We start from the raw sequence: 16,864 nt of genomic DNA, 5'->3' as shown, positions 1-16,864 counted from the left end.
TGGAGAGCAAGGAACTCGAAATTGTTTAAAGGCATCACTATAAATACAGATACGTCTGTGACACAAATTAAGAAGGAATTTGTAGATAGACTTGAGGTAATTAAACGGTCTAGAAAGGCGAATAAGTATAGTTGGTTGTTGGAGAGATTTGTGTAATTAGAGTTATATATGAGGCTTAACTCTCTTAATACCTTTCTTAGAGGGTGATTAGGGGATTGAGTGCTCTTTAGGTGCATTTGGTTTTTGTTTGTTAATGGTAATTTACATTGGTTACCAAAAGAAAAAAATAAAAAAATATTAGATACCATTCTTTAAAGGAAAAAATATATTTTTCTTTAAAAAAAAAAAACGAATTTGGGACACTATAAACTTGGTTATTCATGCGGGCCTAATTCATTATCCTTAATGTCATACGTTTGTAGTAATATATATTTAAAATCATAATTTTATCATTTTTAAAAAAAAATTATGTCGATCAATTTATATTACAAAACGCATATGTTTCTTGCTATGTCAGCACTCGGCAGTACAAAACCATAATTTCCTTAAAAGAAAATTACTCGTTTATTTTGTTATTATTAGTGCATTAATATTATAGTACAATATGCTACTCAATTCACAAAACCAAAAAAAAGAAAGGCTGCAAAACACAGATAGCCTAAAAGCGGCTGAGCCTTACAAGTCGCATTGCATCGGTATATGCGTCTTGCAGCGACGTTTAAATTTGTTGCCCTTTTGATTTGATAAAAAAAAATTGTTGCCCTTTTGGCACCGGACTCGCGTAAATAACTTAATGGAGAAGGGGAAATGAAAAATGTTTCTTAGTTTGAGTACATAAAATTTGAGACCAAAAGTATATAAAAAATGAATCAACAAAGCTTTTTATCCATAATCCAAATCACAACATTTTTGAAATACAACTCTTCTACATAAAAATATGAATGGTAAATTGACTTTAACATGAACTGCTTGCTTTTTCTTTTCTTTTTTTATCATACCAATGACCAAATATTTGAGATTGAAACAAAAATAAATCAAAAGGAAATACAAATGAGAAGCATATTATATGCAACCAATCGACGGGGAGCTGCTCTGGAAATGCAAGTTTGTATATTTCTTCAGTTATCTCTTACTCGACGTGCTGTATTTAGAAGCATTTCCTGTGAACGATTGAAGGTCCAGATTCATCGTACTCTGCCTTAGCTATCCACATCTGTATCATAAAAAAAGAAATCTCGTAAGTAAATATCTTACGCGTCCTTGACAATTGTTCATCACATTCCTTTGAAAGAGCTCAGCATTTAGCATAGGAAGTACTGGTCAGCATTTGCTCTCAGATAATTCGGATTTCTCAAACATGCTAAAGTAATCTACTGCTTATGAAGATAGTGAATAAGCTTTAAGATGTGCAACTTTGAAATGAATCAGACCACAAAAAGTAGATAGATTTTATGTACCTGCTGGAATGTGCTGAGGGAGGCCAATATAGATCCTCCGATCCAGACACTGTACTTCCTCTCAGGTGGGGCGACAACCTTGATCTTCATGCTACTAGGAGCTAATGCAGTAATTTCCTTGCTCATCCTATCAGCAATACCAGGGAACATTGTGGTACCACCACTGAGGACGATGTTTCCATACAGATCCTTCCTGATATCAACGTCACACTTCATGATGGAATTGTATGTGGTTTCATGAATACCAGCAGCTTCCATTCCGATCATTGATGGTTGGAACAGCACTTCTGGACAACGGAATCGCTCAGCACCAATGGTGATAACCTGTCCATCAGGAAGCTCATAGCTCTTCTCAACAGATGAGCTGGTCTTTGCTGTTTCAATTTCTTGTTCATAGTCAAGAGCGATGTAAGACAACTTCTCCTTCACATCCCTAACGATTTCCCGCTCGGCTGTGGTGGTGAAAGAGTAGCCTCGTTCTGTGAGGATCTTCATGAGGTGATCTGTGAGATCACGCCCTGCAAGATCAAGACGCAGGATGGCGTGTGGGAGGGCATAACCTTCGTAGATGGGCACTGTGTGGCTGACACCATCTCCAGAGTCCAGCACAATTCCTAGCATCAAAATGCACACTCCACAGTCAGACGCGCGTGATTTTAAGTTGAAGAACACAACTAACTTAATAATTCGTTTTCATTAATTCTGTTCTCTACCTAATAAACAGGACTCAACACAATGTTTCAACCAATAATCAATCTTATACTTCAGTGGAAATGCTGGTTTCGAGCATTTGACAAAAATATTTGTAAGTGGTTGAGCGAAGGCAGAGCTTACCAGTTGTACGTCCACTGGCATAGAGGGAAAGAACAGCCTGAATGGCAACATACATGGCAGGGGTGTTGAAGGTTTCAAACATGATCTGAGTCATCTTCTCTCGATTGGCTTTTGGGTTAAGAGGAGCTTCTGTGAGGAGAACTGGGTGCTCCTCTGGAGCCACACGAAGTTCATTGTAAAAGGTATGATGCCAAATCTTCTCCATGTCATCCCAATTGCTAACAATACCGTGTTCAATCGGATACTTCAAAGTCAAAATACCCCTTTTGGATTGAGCCTCATCACCAACATAGGCATCTTTCTGGCCCATGCCAACCATCACACCAGTGTGACGAGGACGTCCCACAATGCTAGGGAAGACAGCCCTTGGAGCATCATCTCCAGCAAATCCAGCCTAACAAGTTCAAGACAAGATTTACAGTCAGTATTTCAGATCAAATAAGGCCAATGCCGTCTTTAATGAGACCAAAAGTTCAGGAGAATCCAGTGAAATATCATAGTTACCTTAACCATTCCTGTTCCATTGTCACAGACAAGAGGCTGAATATCCTCACCTTCTGCCATCTTTTATGTGTTCTGGAATTAGATAGACGATATATTCGTGTTACTAAAACCAAAACGTACATAGATAAGATCAAACACCACAATAAGTGAGAAAATCCTAATCCACAGAACAATAGCAACAAATAGAGCTAAGCTCTTTCATTTATCTCCAACAGAAAAATGGTTCTGCAACATATAAAGATCTCATGCAATTTGATTGGATGAAATCATAGGATATAAATATGATTGGATTAAATCATATTTATGTCAAAAAAATTCATTTGAAAAATAAATATAACAGAAATGCCAATTGAGGTGCATGCTTAATCAATAGTATATCTTTGAAAGAACAGATTGAAAGAAAATAGATCTACCAAAAGAATGGGAACAGAAAAAACAGACCAGAAAGCAATTAAATAAAATGATTTCTAGCTTTTGACATTTCACTCAAAATCTCAAATGGAAGATACCCATTTTCAGATCCAAGAATCCACCTTCAACAGTAAAACTATTATCCATTTTCAGCAAAATAAATCAACAAACAAAAAGGATGAAAATCACCACATACACTAACCAAATCGATGATCAATCCAAAGAAAAGGAAAAAGGTGCTTGGACTCTCCAGAAATGTTGTCGTACCTCTGTTGGATCCTCCAAAAATACACTACTTTTGGAGGATCCGACACACACCCTTCAACATTTTTGAAGAGTCCGAGCAACGTAGGAGGAAACCATAAAATTCTTTCTCGAAATTATCAATCTTTATTAAGAGATATTCACCACCATTATTGAGAGAGAGAGATCTTAAAATCACATACATTACCAAATCAATGATCAATCCAAAAAGAGGAAAATGGTGCTAGTACTCTCCAAAAATGTTGCCGCACTCGTGTTGGATCCTCCAAAAATACACTACTTTTGGAGGATTCGACATACACACTTCAACATTTTTGAAGAATCCGAGCAACATGGGTCCATAAACCACAATTAATTTTCCAAATTATCAGTCTTTATTAGCAAATAACCACAAAAATTGATTAAGAATAAGAAAGATTATAAAATCACATACACTACCAAATCAAATGATCAATCCAATGAGAGGAAAATGTTGGACTCTGCAAAAATGTTGTTCCATCAATGTTGGATCCTCCGAAACTACACTAGTTTTGGAGGATCTAACACAACCTTCGACATTTTTAAAGAGTCCGAGCAACATAGGTTCGAAAACCACAAAATTCTTTCTCCAAATTATCAAACATTCACAAACATTGATTGACAATAAGAAAGATTTTAAAATCACATACTCTACCAAATCAAAAGATCAAAGAAATGACACCCACAAAATTCATTCACCAAAGTATCAATCTTTATTTAAAAATAAAAAAAAACATCCACAAACATTGATTGACAATAAGAAAGATCTTCAACTCACATACACCACCAAATCAAAAGATCAATCCAAAAGAAATGACACCCACAAACTTCTTTCACCAAAGAATCAATCTTTATTGAGGAATATCCACAAACATGTATTGTGCATGAAAAAAAAATCAAGATTCAATAGTAACGATTGTACCTTTAATGAAATTTTCACAAAATAGTATCTGTTCCTCCTTTGTTTCTTGTTTTATCGAAAGGGGGAAAATGTATGTCAAGAACAAATGAAAATTGAGCTTAAAATGAGGCTCAAATTCCAATTTCTGTTGAGGAATTTGTTCGTTCGTTGGTTATCATTATATCAGCAAGTGAGTGGACCTCATGACAGCTTCATATTCATGGTGGATATACGCTGTCTGACTTTTGCCTTGATTTATTTCATGTTAGGACACATTTACCCCTATCAATCTCGTAAATCGTGTCACCTCCGTTTCAATTTGTTTATTGACTTTAACTTGATATAGACGGAAAATAAAAAAGTAAAAAAGACTATTGAATCTTTTGATGTTATCTAACCGATAGACATATACAATTCACATATCTCCACTCTCTGCCCTCTCTCGCTCGCCACTCTAGCCTAACACAGAGAACATATATATATATATATAAACACAATTTTCATACAAATTGCCACAATTTTTATACAAATCGCCAAGATTTATACAAATTACATGTTCCATAGCAAACATAATTTGGCTATAGAGCGCAAATAGCAAAACTGTAGTTATAAAGCGCTAATATGATTTTTATGTTTGTTATTCCTAAAATTTACTCTTATTTTATTATTACCTCATTTACATAAACGTTTTTTTATATTTAAGATCATAAATTTTAAAAAATCGTTTATTTAAATAATTGGTGTTCAAAATTAAGAAAAATGCATGGGACATAATTGTACAAAGTAGTGTAGACAAAAGGGCAAATTTGACATGTGAAGGGTGACCCCAACATTTTTTTTTCATAATATATACTTTAATATATATATATATATATATATATCTAAAGCTCTAGTGATTTTAACTGTCAATAGCATCGTGGGGTAGGTGAGGATAATAATGACACGTTGTGGGGGACTATTAGGAAAAAGAATGTAGGGATGCCTCCTGCCACTAAGGATCGATAGGAACGATCTGATCGGTTATTTTATAAGATATACTATATTAGACCGTTATAATTATGAATGTTATAGTGAAATAAGTATGGATATTTATATCAAAGTTCATGATAAATATTTTATAAGTTCAACTAAGAAATTCGAAATAATCATGACATAAACTATGTCTAATACTCGAAAATTGATCATATCGAGATTTCAGAGGCATTTCATCTCGATAATATCAAACCTCTCAACATTTCCCGTTCTTCTATGAGGTCATTTCATGTGTTCGTAAGAGAAGCTATGGTGAATGAATTCGGAATGTTTGTTGGACACCCACCCTTCAAATGACCGAACTCTCACAAATAATGCAATACATAGGGGTTATAGTAGTGAAAGTACCTGAACTATTGCATATATGAAAGAAGTATATGACTCATAAATTTTAAATTCTGATTCCGGTCATCGCGAGGAAAAAAAAAATCCTCCTAAGAATTGGTAGGTGGACCCTTGCCAGCAAAGAATTATGGTCCCGACCACCTTCAAGAGATCATGTTGGCCTCTTTCCCTCACGTGTGGGGGTGGATGTCCACTCACATTAAATTGACAAATTAATTAATACTACTATTTATATATCTATGTGATACGATACGATATGATACGATATATTTTCATGAGTTAAATTTGATATGAGCAAGTTTGCTTAGCAAAATCTATCTCAATGCGTGGGTATTATGATCTGGCATATTTAATTAATATGTTGAACAAATTACAAAAGAAAATGGCAATCCTTTATTGATCAATAATGTTGAAAGCTGGATTTCAAAAGCATATAATATAATCCTTGAAGAAAAAAAAAAAATCTGAAGAATAACATAAATATCCATCTAGCTATATGGTTGTGGGTTATTATTATTATTTATTTAAAAAGTTATAGACAATTCATGTGAGAAAATGAATCTTTAGACGTGCATAGATATATGATTGTCACTATCAAATTTGCCCTTTAAACAACACTTTTGATGCAACATATATTGTAATACCTCTTTTCACTTTTTAATAAAAACTTTTTTATGATTCAAAAGCTTTTGGTGGTCCAATCGAATATGAATTCAGAAACTAAATTCATTACATGTACATATTCAGTAAAAATAATAATATAAATTTAGATTAGAATTATTGAATTTTATCGAAATTCTTCTTACCATGCTAATAATGTTATAGTGACATAAGGCCGAATTCCAATACCAGTTCATATCCTAAACCTTGTATATACATTCGAAATTCGATGAATATTTATAAATTTATTTAATTGTGAACATAATTATTATTACAGTTTAGTATTAATCTGAGATACAATTTAAATTTTGATGATTCCGCTCATAACAATATTTTTTATTTCTCTTCTTCTTCTTTTTCCAAGTAATTATTCACCTTGATCTTTTTGTTGGTGGTTAAAAATAATCATAAAAGAGTCAATCAATCAAATATATAAACACCTTAAATTCCAAAATTGTTTCTTTTAATATTCAAAGGGGTCATTATTATAAAGTTTATATGGAGTAAATTTTATGTTGACCGTCAACTTCAAGTGTCATAAAGTAATGATTAAATTGAATTCTATTAGTTCTTAATTAATTTCTCTCTACAAATAATTATCAAATTGTTATCATTTGTTTGTTATTTTGATGGTAGATTTTTTTTTTAATAATTATTACAGTGATTAAATCTTTGGACAATTATAATGTTGTTAGTTATAGTGGAGGTTTTTTTCTTTATACACATAGACGATCCTTTTCTTAGAAGTAAAGTTCCTACTGTTAATTTGACGTAGAAACTTGGCAAAGAGGTCATGTTTTTTCTTTACAAAAAATAATTGAAAAAAATGAGAAAAGGTTGAATAATTAGTAAATCAGAAAGATTAGAAAATTTTGATTTTAAGAAAATGAATCATCATATGTCAAACTAGTTAGATATGATTCGATATTTTTAAGTTTGATTTTGATTTATGTGATACGATAAGTCGATAATCATAATTTGTTCAGACTTTGATTTATATATAGTCAAGAAGCATGACTTCGATAGTGGTGGAAATTCTTTCATGTTTGAAATGAATGAAAAGTGTCCAGTGTTGGCTGAAAACGACACACACATATTTTGAGTAATCTTCTAGCTATTAAATTATATTTTCAATTAAATTATTTTTTATAATAATATACTAATATATGAATTTGTAATTAAGTATCTTTGTACGGTATTTTGTATTCTAATACATTTTAAATAAATTTCATCGACTATCAAAGTGAAAAATTGGTTTTGGTACGATATTTCAGTATGTACCAAAGTATGCACTCTTAGGGGAGGGGTATAAAACACTTTCTACCAAATCAAAGATGACTCTATTTTGTGGTTCAAACCTGAGACCTCTCGTTAAAAATAAATTGATTCTAACCTTTCCACTACATTTTTTTTTTGTTATTATTCTTTCAAAATCATTCTTGAATATTGGCAATTGTTTGGAAAGAATAAATGGAAAATGGTATAAAATAGCAAATTATTAATTTAAATTAAATGTTATAACCATAGTTTCATTTAATTCTAATCCATAGCAAACACTTTGTCATTAGCCCAGAAATCTCACTCGCCACTCTCTTTGGCCTCTCTCACTTTATACAAACATAAATGTATAAATTGTGTTTGTGTTTGTATAAAGCGAGAGAAAACTGTATATATAAATACAAATACATATTTCTTCGTCCTATACACTTATAATTATACAATACAAATCTTCTCCTGCTCAATTCTCTTTTGCCTTTCTTTCTCGCTTTATATATACAAACAAATTATACAAAATACAATGTATAATTTGTGTTTGTATAAAGTGAGAGAGAGATTTGATATATAAATACAACTGTTTTAACTCAATTCAATTGTATACGAATTCAAATTTTATGCAGATATACAAACACAAAGAACATATACATATACAAACGCAATTTTCATAGACACGGACACCCGATTTATATAAATCGTTGTGATTTTATACAAATCAAAGCTGCCTGCGATTTTATACAGATCTGATGCTCCATAACAAACTATGCTTGTTATGGAGCGCAAATAGCAAAACTATAGCTATAGAACGCTAATATAATTTTTATGTTTTCTAAACCGAAAATTTACTCAAGAATAAACCATACAAGTTCTGGGCTATTCAGCTGGGCTTGTTTCTTAAGGAAGCCCAAAACTATTTCAGGACCCTCTTTCATTACCAATTCTTCAAGAAAATCCACTTGTCAACAATATTGGCGTGTTTGGTATGAAGGAAAATATTTTTTAGAATTATATATGTATATACATGTGGTCAACTGTATATGTATTATATTGTATATGTGTGTTTTCATAACAAAAAGTGAATGTATGTGTGTGGGAGTGAGACTAGAATTTTAGATACATGTATAAGTGTATATATGCTATAAAATTGCATAATCTCACTATGTTATGATTTTTTCTCAAAGGAGTACAACTACAAAGAGTAATATGTGGACCGAGCTCGGATAATTTTTCATTTGTTCTTAGGAGCCATTGTTAGGTGCTTCATTTTATTTTTTCAATTTAAATCTGTGCTTGAGAGATAGTTATTCATACACTGATAAAGAATGTATGGATTCTTGAGAAGAAAGGAGTTGTGATGCACCTCCTCCCTCGCATTGATCCACAAGCGAATTGAAGGTTGAATCGCCCTATTTATTCTTTTGAGGAGGGTTTTGATTTCAGACCCGGTTCAAATAAAAAGAGAGTATATATACTACATCTCAAAATCCGGCGCCAATAAACACATTGAAATATTCATGTAGATGAAAAACCCCACAATCAATATAAATATTATAAATCATATAAGATCATAATTAAATTAAATTAAATAGTTCATAAGTTAGCTAAATATTTTATTTCTTTGGTGAAGTTTTTCATAGTAATACAAAGTGTTTTATTTCGATGTTTTTTTTTATAAAAAAAATAATATTTGCATCTATTTAGTTTTTTGGGTTATAATAATAATAATAATAAAAACCAGTCATTTTTATTTTATTTTAAAAAAAAAAAGTCACAAAAAAAATTTAAAAAAAAATTAGAGGTGGGTGGTGCAGATGAACCCATGAAAGAATTTCAGTTTCAAAAAAATAACAGTAAATTTTTTTGAAGAGATTTCCTCCAACCAAATTCAGTCCGTTTTCAATGGCGATGTTAATTCAGAACTTGGCACCACCGTTTTCATGCCGGAGTTCGCTCTATACGGCGTCGTTTCGGCTCCCTTCTTCATCGTCTTCTTTGCTTCTTATCACAATTTTCCCGGGAAATTACCGAAATGTACGGAAGAAATTGAGGGTTTGCAGAGCTATGAGTGAGCAGACGCCGGCAGAAGGAGCTTCTTCTCCTTTTGTTAAAGAAATTGAAAGACTTTCAGCTAAAGAATCTCTGCTACTCGCTGTGAGTTACTGTACCTTCTCAATTTCCCTTTTTGGGTTTTTTTTTTTTTCTTTCATCTAGCTTAAAAGTATGAATTTGGTTCTTAAAGTTTCAATATTTAGCCTATTTAGCTGAAGAAATGCTGTTAAAATTTGATGATTATTCAGTTGCAGAGCTAGAAATTTTAGTAAGATTGTTGCCGTATATTAAAAGTAGACATACTTAACTAATAAGGGGAGTCAATATAGTATTAAAAAAAAATTGACCTAGCTAAACAGCGTAATTTTCTGACGATTTGACACCACTTAACATAAGGTGGCTCCACCAATGGGTTGTTGAGTGAAAGTAGGTAATGGGTGCATGAGAATATGAAAAGAAAAACTTTTTCAAAATTTGAGAAGGAAGTATCTTAGTGTCATAATTCGAGTATCTTAATGAAATTTATTAGCAAGTTGATGGGCTGTCGATGTGTTCAGTCATTTAGAAAGTAGTTTACTTTTATACTCCTATTTAGGTTCTTGTTTATACAAAAACAAATTATTTGGTACAAGTGCACTTTTGATATTCTAAACTCTGTGTTGAGTTAAACTATGTCAAAAAAATTGGGACAAAAGGAAGTAGAACATGAAATCAATTTTAAGTCCTTTAAGCACTTGTGTGTGTTGTTCATTCTGCAATAGTTGAAAGATGCTGGAGGTTTTGAGGCAGTGATCACTGGGAGGACAACAGATGTTCAGCGCGTTGATGTGAACGAGAGGATCATTGTCCTTGAGAGGCTTAATCCAACACCACGACCCACAACGTAAGGCGTTTAAAATCTGATTGAGCAATTTCATTGTTCAAGCTTCTTGATAAGTTATTTACTTGTGTTTTCAGCTATCCAGGTCTCCCTTTTTGGAAGGTCTATGGAATTTTGAGTGGTTTGGAACTGCAAGCCCGGTGTTCTTGGCTACCAGGCTTTTATTTGGGCAAGTATCTATTTTTCTTTTTGTTGGATTACATCCACTTATGTTAAATATCATGAGGTTTAGAGAATTCCTAGTTTTAGAACCTCAAGTTTGCCCCAAAAGACGAATTATCAAGTACTGGAATGAAAAATACTCAGATATAGCGGATTTAGCTATCTTTGGTGGAGCTTTAGCTTCCTAGTGGTAGTTCTGTTTGATTCTAATAGCTGCTAATGTTCGAATATTGTGCTATTGCAGGAGAATTCCATCGACATTGGCAAATTTATCAAAATTAGATCTGCTAATCAGAAATGGATATGGGACTGCTATTGCACACGTGAAATTATTGAATTCGGTAATTCATCTATGTGATTACGTTTCATATGCAGAACATATACTATGGTCAAATAGAAAAATGAAAATTCTCTTTACTAATTAGAAGGTGGAAGGAAAAGAATGCCAACAGAGTTCGTTTATACTTTTAGTCAATGCAGTGCTAAAACTGGATAGTCGGTGCTTCGTGTAATCTAACACTATTCAAGAAACAAAAGATAGATAGGAACAAAGAGAATTGCTTAGTAACAAGCAAATAGTAGATGATGGAACAAGTCAAAGAGTAAAAACCAATTGAAGTAGTACCAGACATTTGATGGATGTTATTTTGTAAGCTCACTGCTAGCCCCCTGAGATGGACGATAAAAAATGTACTTGTGCGTAAAGCTTGATACTTTTGACGATAGTGTCGTAGACTTACTGTTAGGAAACAAAAAGCAGCATAATTGATTACGCTGTAATACATGGTATCAGGTCTGTTTGCGCGTAAGTTAGCTATTCCGCCGAGCACTTACATCACTTCACTAGTACCGGATAACTCTGCTCACTGAGGATGGATTAGGAAGATGGGAAGAAGTCACCTAACTATTTTGCATCACTAAAACGCAGACCATGCGACACCATTGACTGCTTGGGCATATGAACATTTTAACTTACTAAATAAGTTTCTCTAGTTTAGCAAATTTGAGTTGGGTTGAGTATACTTTGATTCGCACTGCCCTGAACCTAAATGCTATTTCTCAGGCTAGTTAGGAAGAATTAGCTAACCCTGTTTGGTCTAACCAAGTTAATCCAGCTCGACTCAGTCCAGTCAAGGCCTCAAGGCGCTGTGTCGTACATTTTTATTAGTTCTAGTCATCATGAAGAGATAGTTGCATATATCCCAATCATGTATTTTAGCAGGAAATAAATATAATGATGATGGAATGCAGATCGAAAATAAATTTGTTCTCTCCAGCAAGTTTTCTGTCGAGGGACCTCTTCGGATGAAAGAGGAATATGTTGAAGGGATATTTGAAACTCCAAAGGTAGATGAGGATATCGTGCCTGAGCAACTAAAGGGTGCTTTGGATCAAGCTGTTAACACTCTCCAACAACTTCCTGTTCCCATCAGAGACAGTGTGTCCCGTGGCTTGAAAATTCCTCTTGGTAAGCATTTAATAATATATCTTTAGGATTTAATCTTTGCTATCAACTAAGGACAAAGTCTGAGCCATTATCTTTTCAACATTACCACTTCATCTTGCTTAGTCTGTCCCATTTTCGTCTCGAATTTTGATTTCTTCATTCACCTGTTAACAGCATCCGTCCAATATACTTGGTTCAAATCAGATTTCTCTTCCTGGTTGATCATTCCCTTTCAGCTAGCTGCATTTCCAATCAAATTTGACGCGCTTAACTTTCCTAAATTTATATTTATGCTACTATTCTAGTCATATCTAATAGTTAGTACTCCTTTCTACAGGCGAGGCATTTCAAAGACTCATTATAATTTCCTACCTTGATGAAGAGATACTGGTAAGTCCTTTATTATTAGTTCTATTAGTGGAAAATGCAGCAATCCTTTTATAAATGCCAAAACAGAGCCACAATCATTGGTCTTGCAAAATTAATACTCCCTCGTCCCTCCGTTTCATTTTGTCTGTCTTCTTTTGACTAGACACGAAGTTTAAGAAAGTAAACAAGACTTCTGAATCTTGTAGTCTTAAACTAAAGATTGTCGAGTATAACCAAAATGATATGCCAATTCTTATGCTAATGCATTGAACCGAAAAGTTCTGGTGTTGGTTGTTTCATGTTTGAAAACAGATAGTTAGGAACACTGCTGGAGAACCCGAGGTCCTGACGCGGTTGGATCCGGTCCCTGATCCAGAACCAATGTTGGATTATGAGAGCTGAGGAGCTCAACTTTCTCCGAAAAAACGCGGTCATTTCTCTCATCACCCTCAGCTGCTGTATTTAACATCTACATAATGTTGTTATTACATCTTTTTCACTAAGTATTGTATAGATTAAATGTCAAGATGATGAGCATTGAACGCGATGTTACAAAGATGGTTGTTGTTATAGAGAGATAAAATATAACATAAAAAAGTCGATTATGAGAAAAGCTTGGTTGTTAACTTGTTATAGTGAAGAGTTGTTATAGAGACGTTTGATTGTGTGATCCTCAGTTACAATTACAAGAATGGCTATGCCATTTATTTCTACTAAATGATATTCATTAATATCGAAATTAATTTTAATTGTTCATTGAATTAGTATACATCATAGTTGCCAACTTTATCATTAAACCCAACTTAACACTTTATTGTTTGGATAATTTAAACTAAAACAAGGTTTAAAATCAAACAACACCCTATAAGTAAAATTTGTTGTAAGACTGGTATCAATAACGTAAAATATTAATATTCCAACTTGCAATAAAACAAATAAAATTATCCTGATACGGAAGGTCACAGATTCAAACTGTGAAAACAACCTCTTATAGAAATTCACGTATTAACAAGTCTTTGTAGTTCAGTCTTTACTCGAATTTTAAACATAGCAAAAGCTTAGTGTACTGAATTGTCGTTTTAGAATTCCAACTACGTAACATAATCTCAGCTTTCATCAGTCACAAATAAACAAACAAAAAGTAAAACTCAATTGATTCTTTTTTTTGTTTTTGTTTTTATTTGTTTATCAGTTTGCAATTAAGGTATTCGATGAAATTCTCTTTGCCGTTTGCATTGTGGAGTATTAAATATTAATCATTATTTATCACTAAGTGAAACTTAATTATGATAGAACTATCAGATAGCCCTTCCTTCGGGCAATCAACCAAACCCGGCACATCCAATTCCATTCCGATCATCCAGAATCCAAACAATCATAATCTAAGACGATAAGATTCAAAAAAAAATCCTTTTTATGTTTTTAAATTTTATGTTCAGTTAAACTAACAGTCATAAAATAAACCGGATCGAGTATTATATAAGAAAAGAAATGTGTGAAACTTATAATAGAAGTAATATCATTTTCTAATGTTTATTTTGATGGTTTGCCAAATTGCAGATACTTGTTAATGTAAGATAAGAATTTATATTATATTATATACTTCAAGAAAGGTCCACATGGAAGAAACAAAACAAACTAGTGATTAAGAAATAAAATGTATCCAAATGGAACAACAACAACAACAATAATAATTTATTTTGTATAAATTCATAAGTGGTGTCTGAGAAAGATGATGCAGATGTACGAAGTCTTACTCCTACCTCATGAAGACACAAGTAGAGAGACTGTTTTCGATAGAGTCTCGACCTATAAAAGTTTTTTATTAAGAATAAAATGAGAAGTATAAAATTAATTGTTTCTAAATTTAAACGTATATCAAATTTTTTTCAAATAAGCTAAAAAAATACGTTACATAAACTGAAATGTAGTGAGTATATATGTACTAATACAACAATGCTCTTAATCTTAACATAATTGAAGATACTTCAACATGATTTAATTATCCAGAAAAGAAGATTGGGAATAATGATCAAGAATTGGATTAACCAATAAGACTAATTAATTAAGTTAAACTCTAAAAAACACAATGAAACAACAACAACAAAAAATTAGAAAAAATTAAACAAATTAATACTACTCATTAGCCTAACATCAATAAATCAAATTAAATTCCTCTCTCTCAAGTTAAATATAGGTCTAGAAAATCGAACTGTCTCACGCATCATCTCAATCCGTTTATCAAATCAACTTTTTCTGAGCAATTCACGTATCACTTATCTGAATAGCTAGTGGAGATTCTCCATAACCATCCAAATGATTATTAGTAGTATTATTAGTATCCAAAGGGAGTAATGGAATTTGATTAAAATCTTGCATAAAACCATCAAATTCTTGAAATCCACCCAAAAATCCTCCACCATAATTAGCATTTCTCCATATATCTTCTTGTTCTTCACCTTTAATCTTTTCTCTCATAATTAACTCTGATGGATAATTACAATTATATCCACCCTTAATTAGTTCCAATTTTTTTGGAACTAATTTTTTAGTACTACCAATTCTTGATCTTTTCTTGATCTCTGATGGCTTACCTGTGAGTCTTTGAACAAGTTCTCGAAAATTCGCTGCGTCTGTTTTGATAATCTCAGGTGCAAATATATGAATTATTCGAATTTTTGGCTTCAATTTGGATATATTTTGTGAATTTTTGTTCAACATATTTAGAGGTGTTGATGGACTTGTTCTTGAAATTTGGTTTTGTTTTTGTGTTATGTTGTACATCATTTTTAGTGTAGTTTTTGTGGAGAAAATGAGATATGAATATGATTGAGATAGAAGGAAGTTATAATAAGGTTATATATATAGGGGAATTAATTTTTAAAAAATAGAGGATTTTTTTAAATTATTTTTTTTATGTTAAATTTGTTGGACAATGGAGAAAATTTAAGAAGAAAAACAAGATGTACGTTTGAGGCAAGGATTGGATGAACCCTTTTCTGACGTAGTACAAAGGGAGAGATGGTCAATAAATAATTGAACTCAATGGTCCCCCAATGATTTCTTTTGGTTTGTTTTTCTATTCTATGTTCGGTATTTCGCTTTAGGGTTGATGAATTTGAATTCGTGATGGAGGTAAAATGCTCTCTATGAAAGACGATTAAACATGAAACATTTAGATAAGAGTGAAAGAGTATTTACCATTTTACGACAATCATATTTTTTGGTTTTTTTATCGATGTCTGGTATTTGCTTTAGAAAGACTAATTTGGATTCACATCGAAAAAAATCTGCTTTAGGGTGACTAATTTAGATTCACATTGGAAAAAATGCGCTTGAGGGTGATTAATTTGAATTCACATCGAAAAAATCCACTTTGGAGTAAAACATTCTCTAATAACAGTGACTTCATATTCAAAATTCGAACGTGACATCTATAATTTAGGATGGAGGAGTACGTACCATTTAATTTCATAACCACAACCTTTGGTGGTTCCCAATCCCATGATCATATATTATATGTAAAAACAATGTCTATCAAGGAGAAATCATTACTTAGAATTACAAGAATGACCCTATTCATTTATTAAAATCATATAATTGTATCATATGATGTATATAATTAATGTGATTTTTTCTATGATTAGTATAAAAAACATAGTGGCTAACTTGTTGAAATATCAAGAAATGGCTTCCACCACTAATTGGTAGTTGGAACATGCATGTAGTATTAAAAAACAATTTGTTTTTCTCCCAAATTTGGGGAAATTGACTTTTTTATCATAATATTAAAAAGCAGTTAAGATTAGGTGTTTAAACTTTGGTTTATCCTTTTCAGTAGTTTTTATACAAACAGATAGTAGCATTAATGCTTATCCATATCACAAAGTTTAACATAATTACATTAATTGATTGGATAATCTTAATTAGTTGTAACATTTAAAAATTAACAACTCTCAAATACTTATTTCTTAATAGATAAGATTATGTAAGCCACTTAAGTATATTAAGCCTTTAAGCACACTTGAATAATGTCACCTTAAAGGCTAGAATACCAACAAACGTCTATTAAGCTATCAGAATTTGTGACTTTTTCATCAAAAGCCACATCAACAACGCCTCTCTGTCGGAGGTTCGAAAATCAATGAAAAACTATTGAAGGCTAATATCATAACGTAGTTTATTACTGAAAGAAATTATGATATCCATCGCCTTGCTTGTTTGGAGAGAATTTTTTTATAAAAAAAAAAAGTCTT

At 32.3% G+C, this 16,864-nt stretch overlaps 3 protein-coding genes across 3 annotated transcripts; 1 reads left to right on the top strand and 2 right to left on the bottom strand.

Annotated features, from left to right (window-relative positions):
* Window positions 1-1,072: 1,072 nt before the first annotated feature.
* On the bottom strand, window positions 1,073-4,529 carry LOC102597225 (actin-66). Its single transcript, NM_001425399.1, has 5 exons — window positions 4,411-4,529; window positions 2,796-2,867; window positions 2,292-2,685; window positions 1,458-2,071; window positions 1,073-1,213 (listed from the first exon to the last, which is right to left on the bottom strand). The coding sequence occupies exons 2-5, from the start codon at window positions 2,853-2,855 to the stop codon at window positions 1,148-1,150; spliced, it is 1,134 nt and encodes a 377-aa protein (NP_001412328.1). The 5' UTR covers window positions 2,856-2,867; window positions 4,411-4,529; the 3' UTR covers window positions 1,073-1,147.
* Window positions 4,530-9,485: 4,956 nt separating this feature from the next.
* On the top strand, window positions 9,486-13,261 carry LOC102596905 (probable plastid-lipid-associated protein 13, chloroplastic). The gene is made up of 7 exons (XM_006351283.2): window positions 9,486-9,852; window positions 10,512-10,633; window positions 10,716-10,799; window positions 11,037-11,133; window positions 12,044-12,260; window positions 12,577-12,629; window positions 12,921-13,261. Exons 1-7 carry the CDS (start codon window positions 9,601-9,603, stop codon window positions 13,008-13,010), a joined length of 915 nt encoding a protein of 304 aa, XP_006351345.1. The 5' UTR covers window positions 9,486-9,600; the 3' UTR covers window positions 13,011-13,261.
* A 1,315-nt stretch (window positions 13,262-14,576) lies between these two features.
* On the bottom strand, window positions 14,577-15,423 carry LOC102596565 (VQ motif-containing protein 25). The gene has a single exon (XM_006351282.2). It carries the CDS (start codon window positions 15,393-15,395, stop codon window positions 14,874-14,876), a length of 522 nt encoding a protein of 173 aa, XP_006351344.1. The 5' UTR covers window positions 15,396-15,423; the 3' UTR covers window positions 14,577-14,873.
* Between the last annotated feature and the right edge of the window lie 1,441 nt (window positions 15,424-16,864).

Source organism: Solanum tuberosum, unplaced genomic scaffold (assembly GCF_000226075.1).
Source record: "Solanum tuberosum cultivar DM 1-3 516 R44 unplaced genomic scaffold, SolTub_3.0 scf00129, whole genome shotgun sequence".
In the NCBI taxonomy this organism is placed as follows: Eukaryota; Viridiplantae; Streptophyta; class Magnoliopsida; order Solanales; family Solanaceae; genus Solanum; species Solanum tuberosum.
This window is presented reverse-complemented; position numbering and strand designations above follow the sequence as displayed.

What these genes read in the sequence shown, in the direction of transcription:
- LOC102597225 (NM_001425399.1), bottom strand. Translation starts at nt 2,855, where the DNA reads ATGGCAGAAGGTGAGGATATTCAGCCTCTTGTCTGTGACAATGGAACA. An exon ending in TGCCAGTGGACGTACAACTG is followed by an intron (nt 2,072 to 2,291) that starts GTAAGCTCTGCC and finishes TTTTGATGCTAG; the next exon opens with GAATTGTGCTGGACTCTGGA. An exon ending in CCCTCAGCACATTCCAGCAG is followed by an intron (nt 1,214 to 1,457) that starts GTACATAAAATC and finishes TTTATGATACAG; the next exon opens with ATGTGGATAGCTAAGGCAGA.
- LOC102596905 (XM_006351283.2), top strand. Translation starts at nt 9,601, where the DNA reads ATGGCGATGTTAATTCAGAACTTGGCACCACCGTTTTCATGCCGGAGT. An exon ending in GCTACCAGGCTTTTATTTGG is followed by an intron (nt 10,800 to 11,036) that starts GCAAGTATCTAT and finishes GTGCTATTGCAG; the next exon opens with GAGAATTCCATCGACATTGG. An exon ending in ACGTGAAATTATTGAATTCG is followed by an intron (nt 11,134 to 12,043) that starts GTAATTCATCTA and finishes GATGGAATGCAG; the next exon opens with ATCGAAAATAAATTTGTTCT.
- LOC102596565 (XM_006351282.2), bottom strand. Translation starts at nt 15,395, where the DNA reads ATGATGTACAACATAACACAAAAACAAAACCAAATTTCAAGAACAAGT.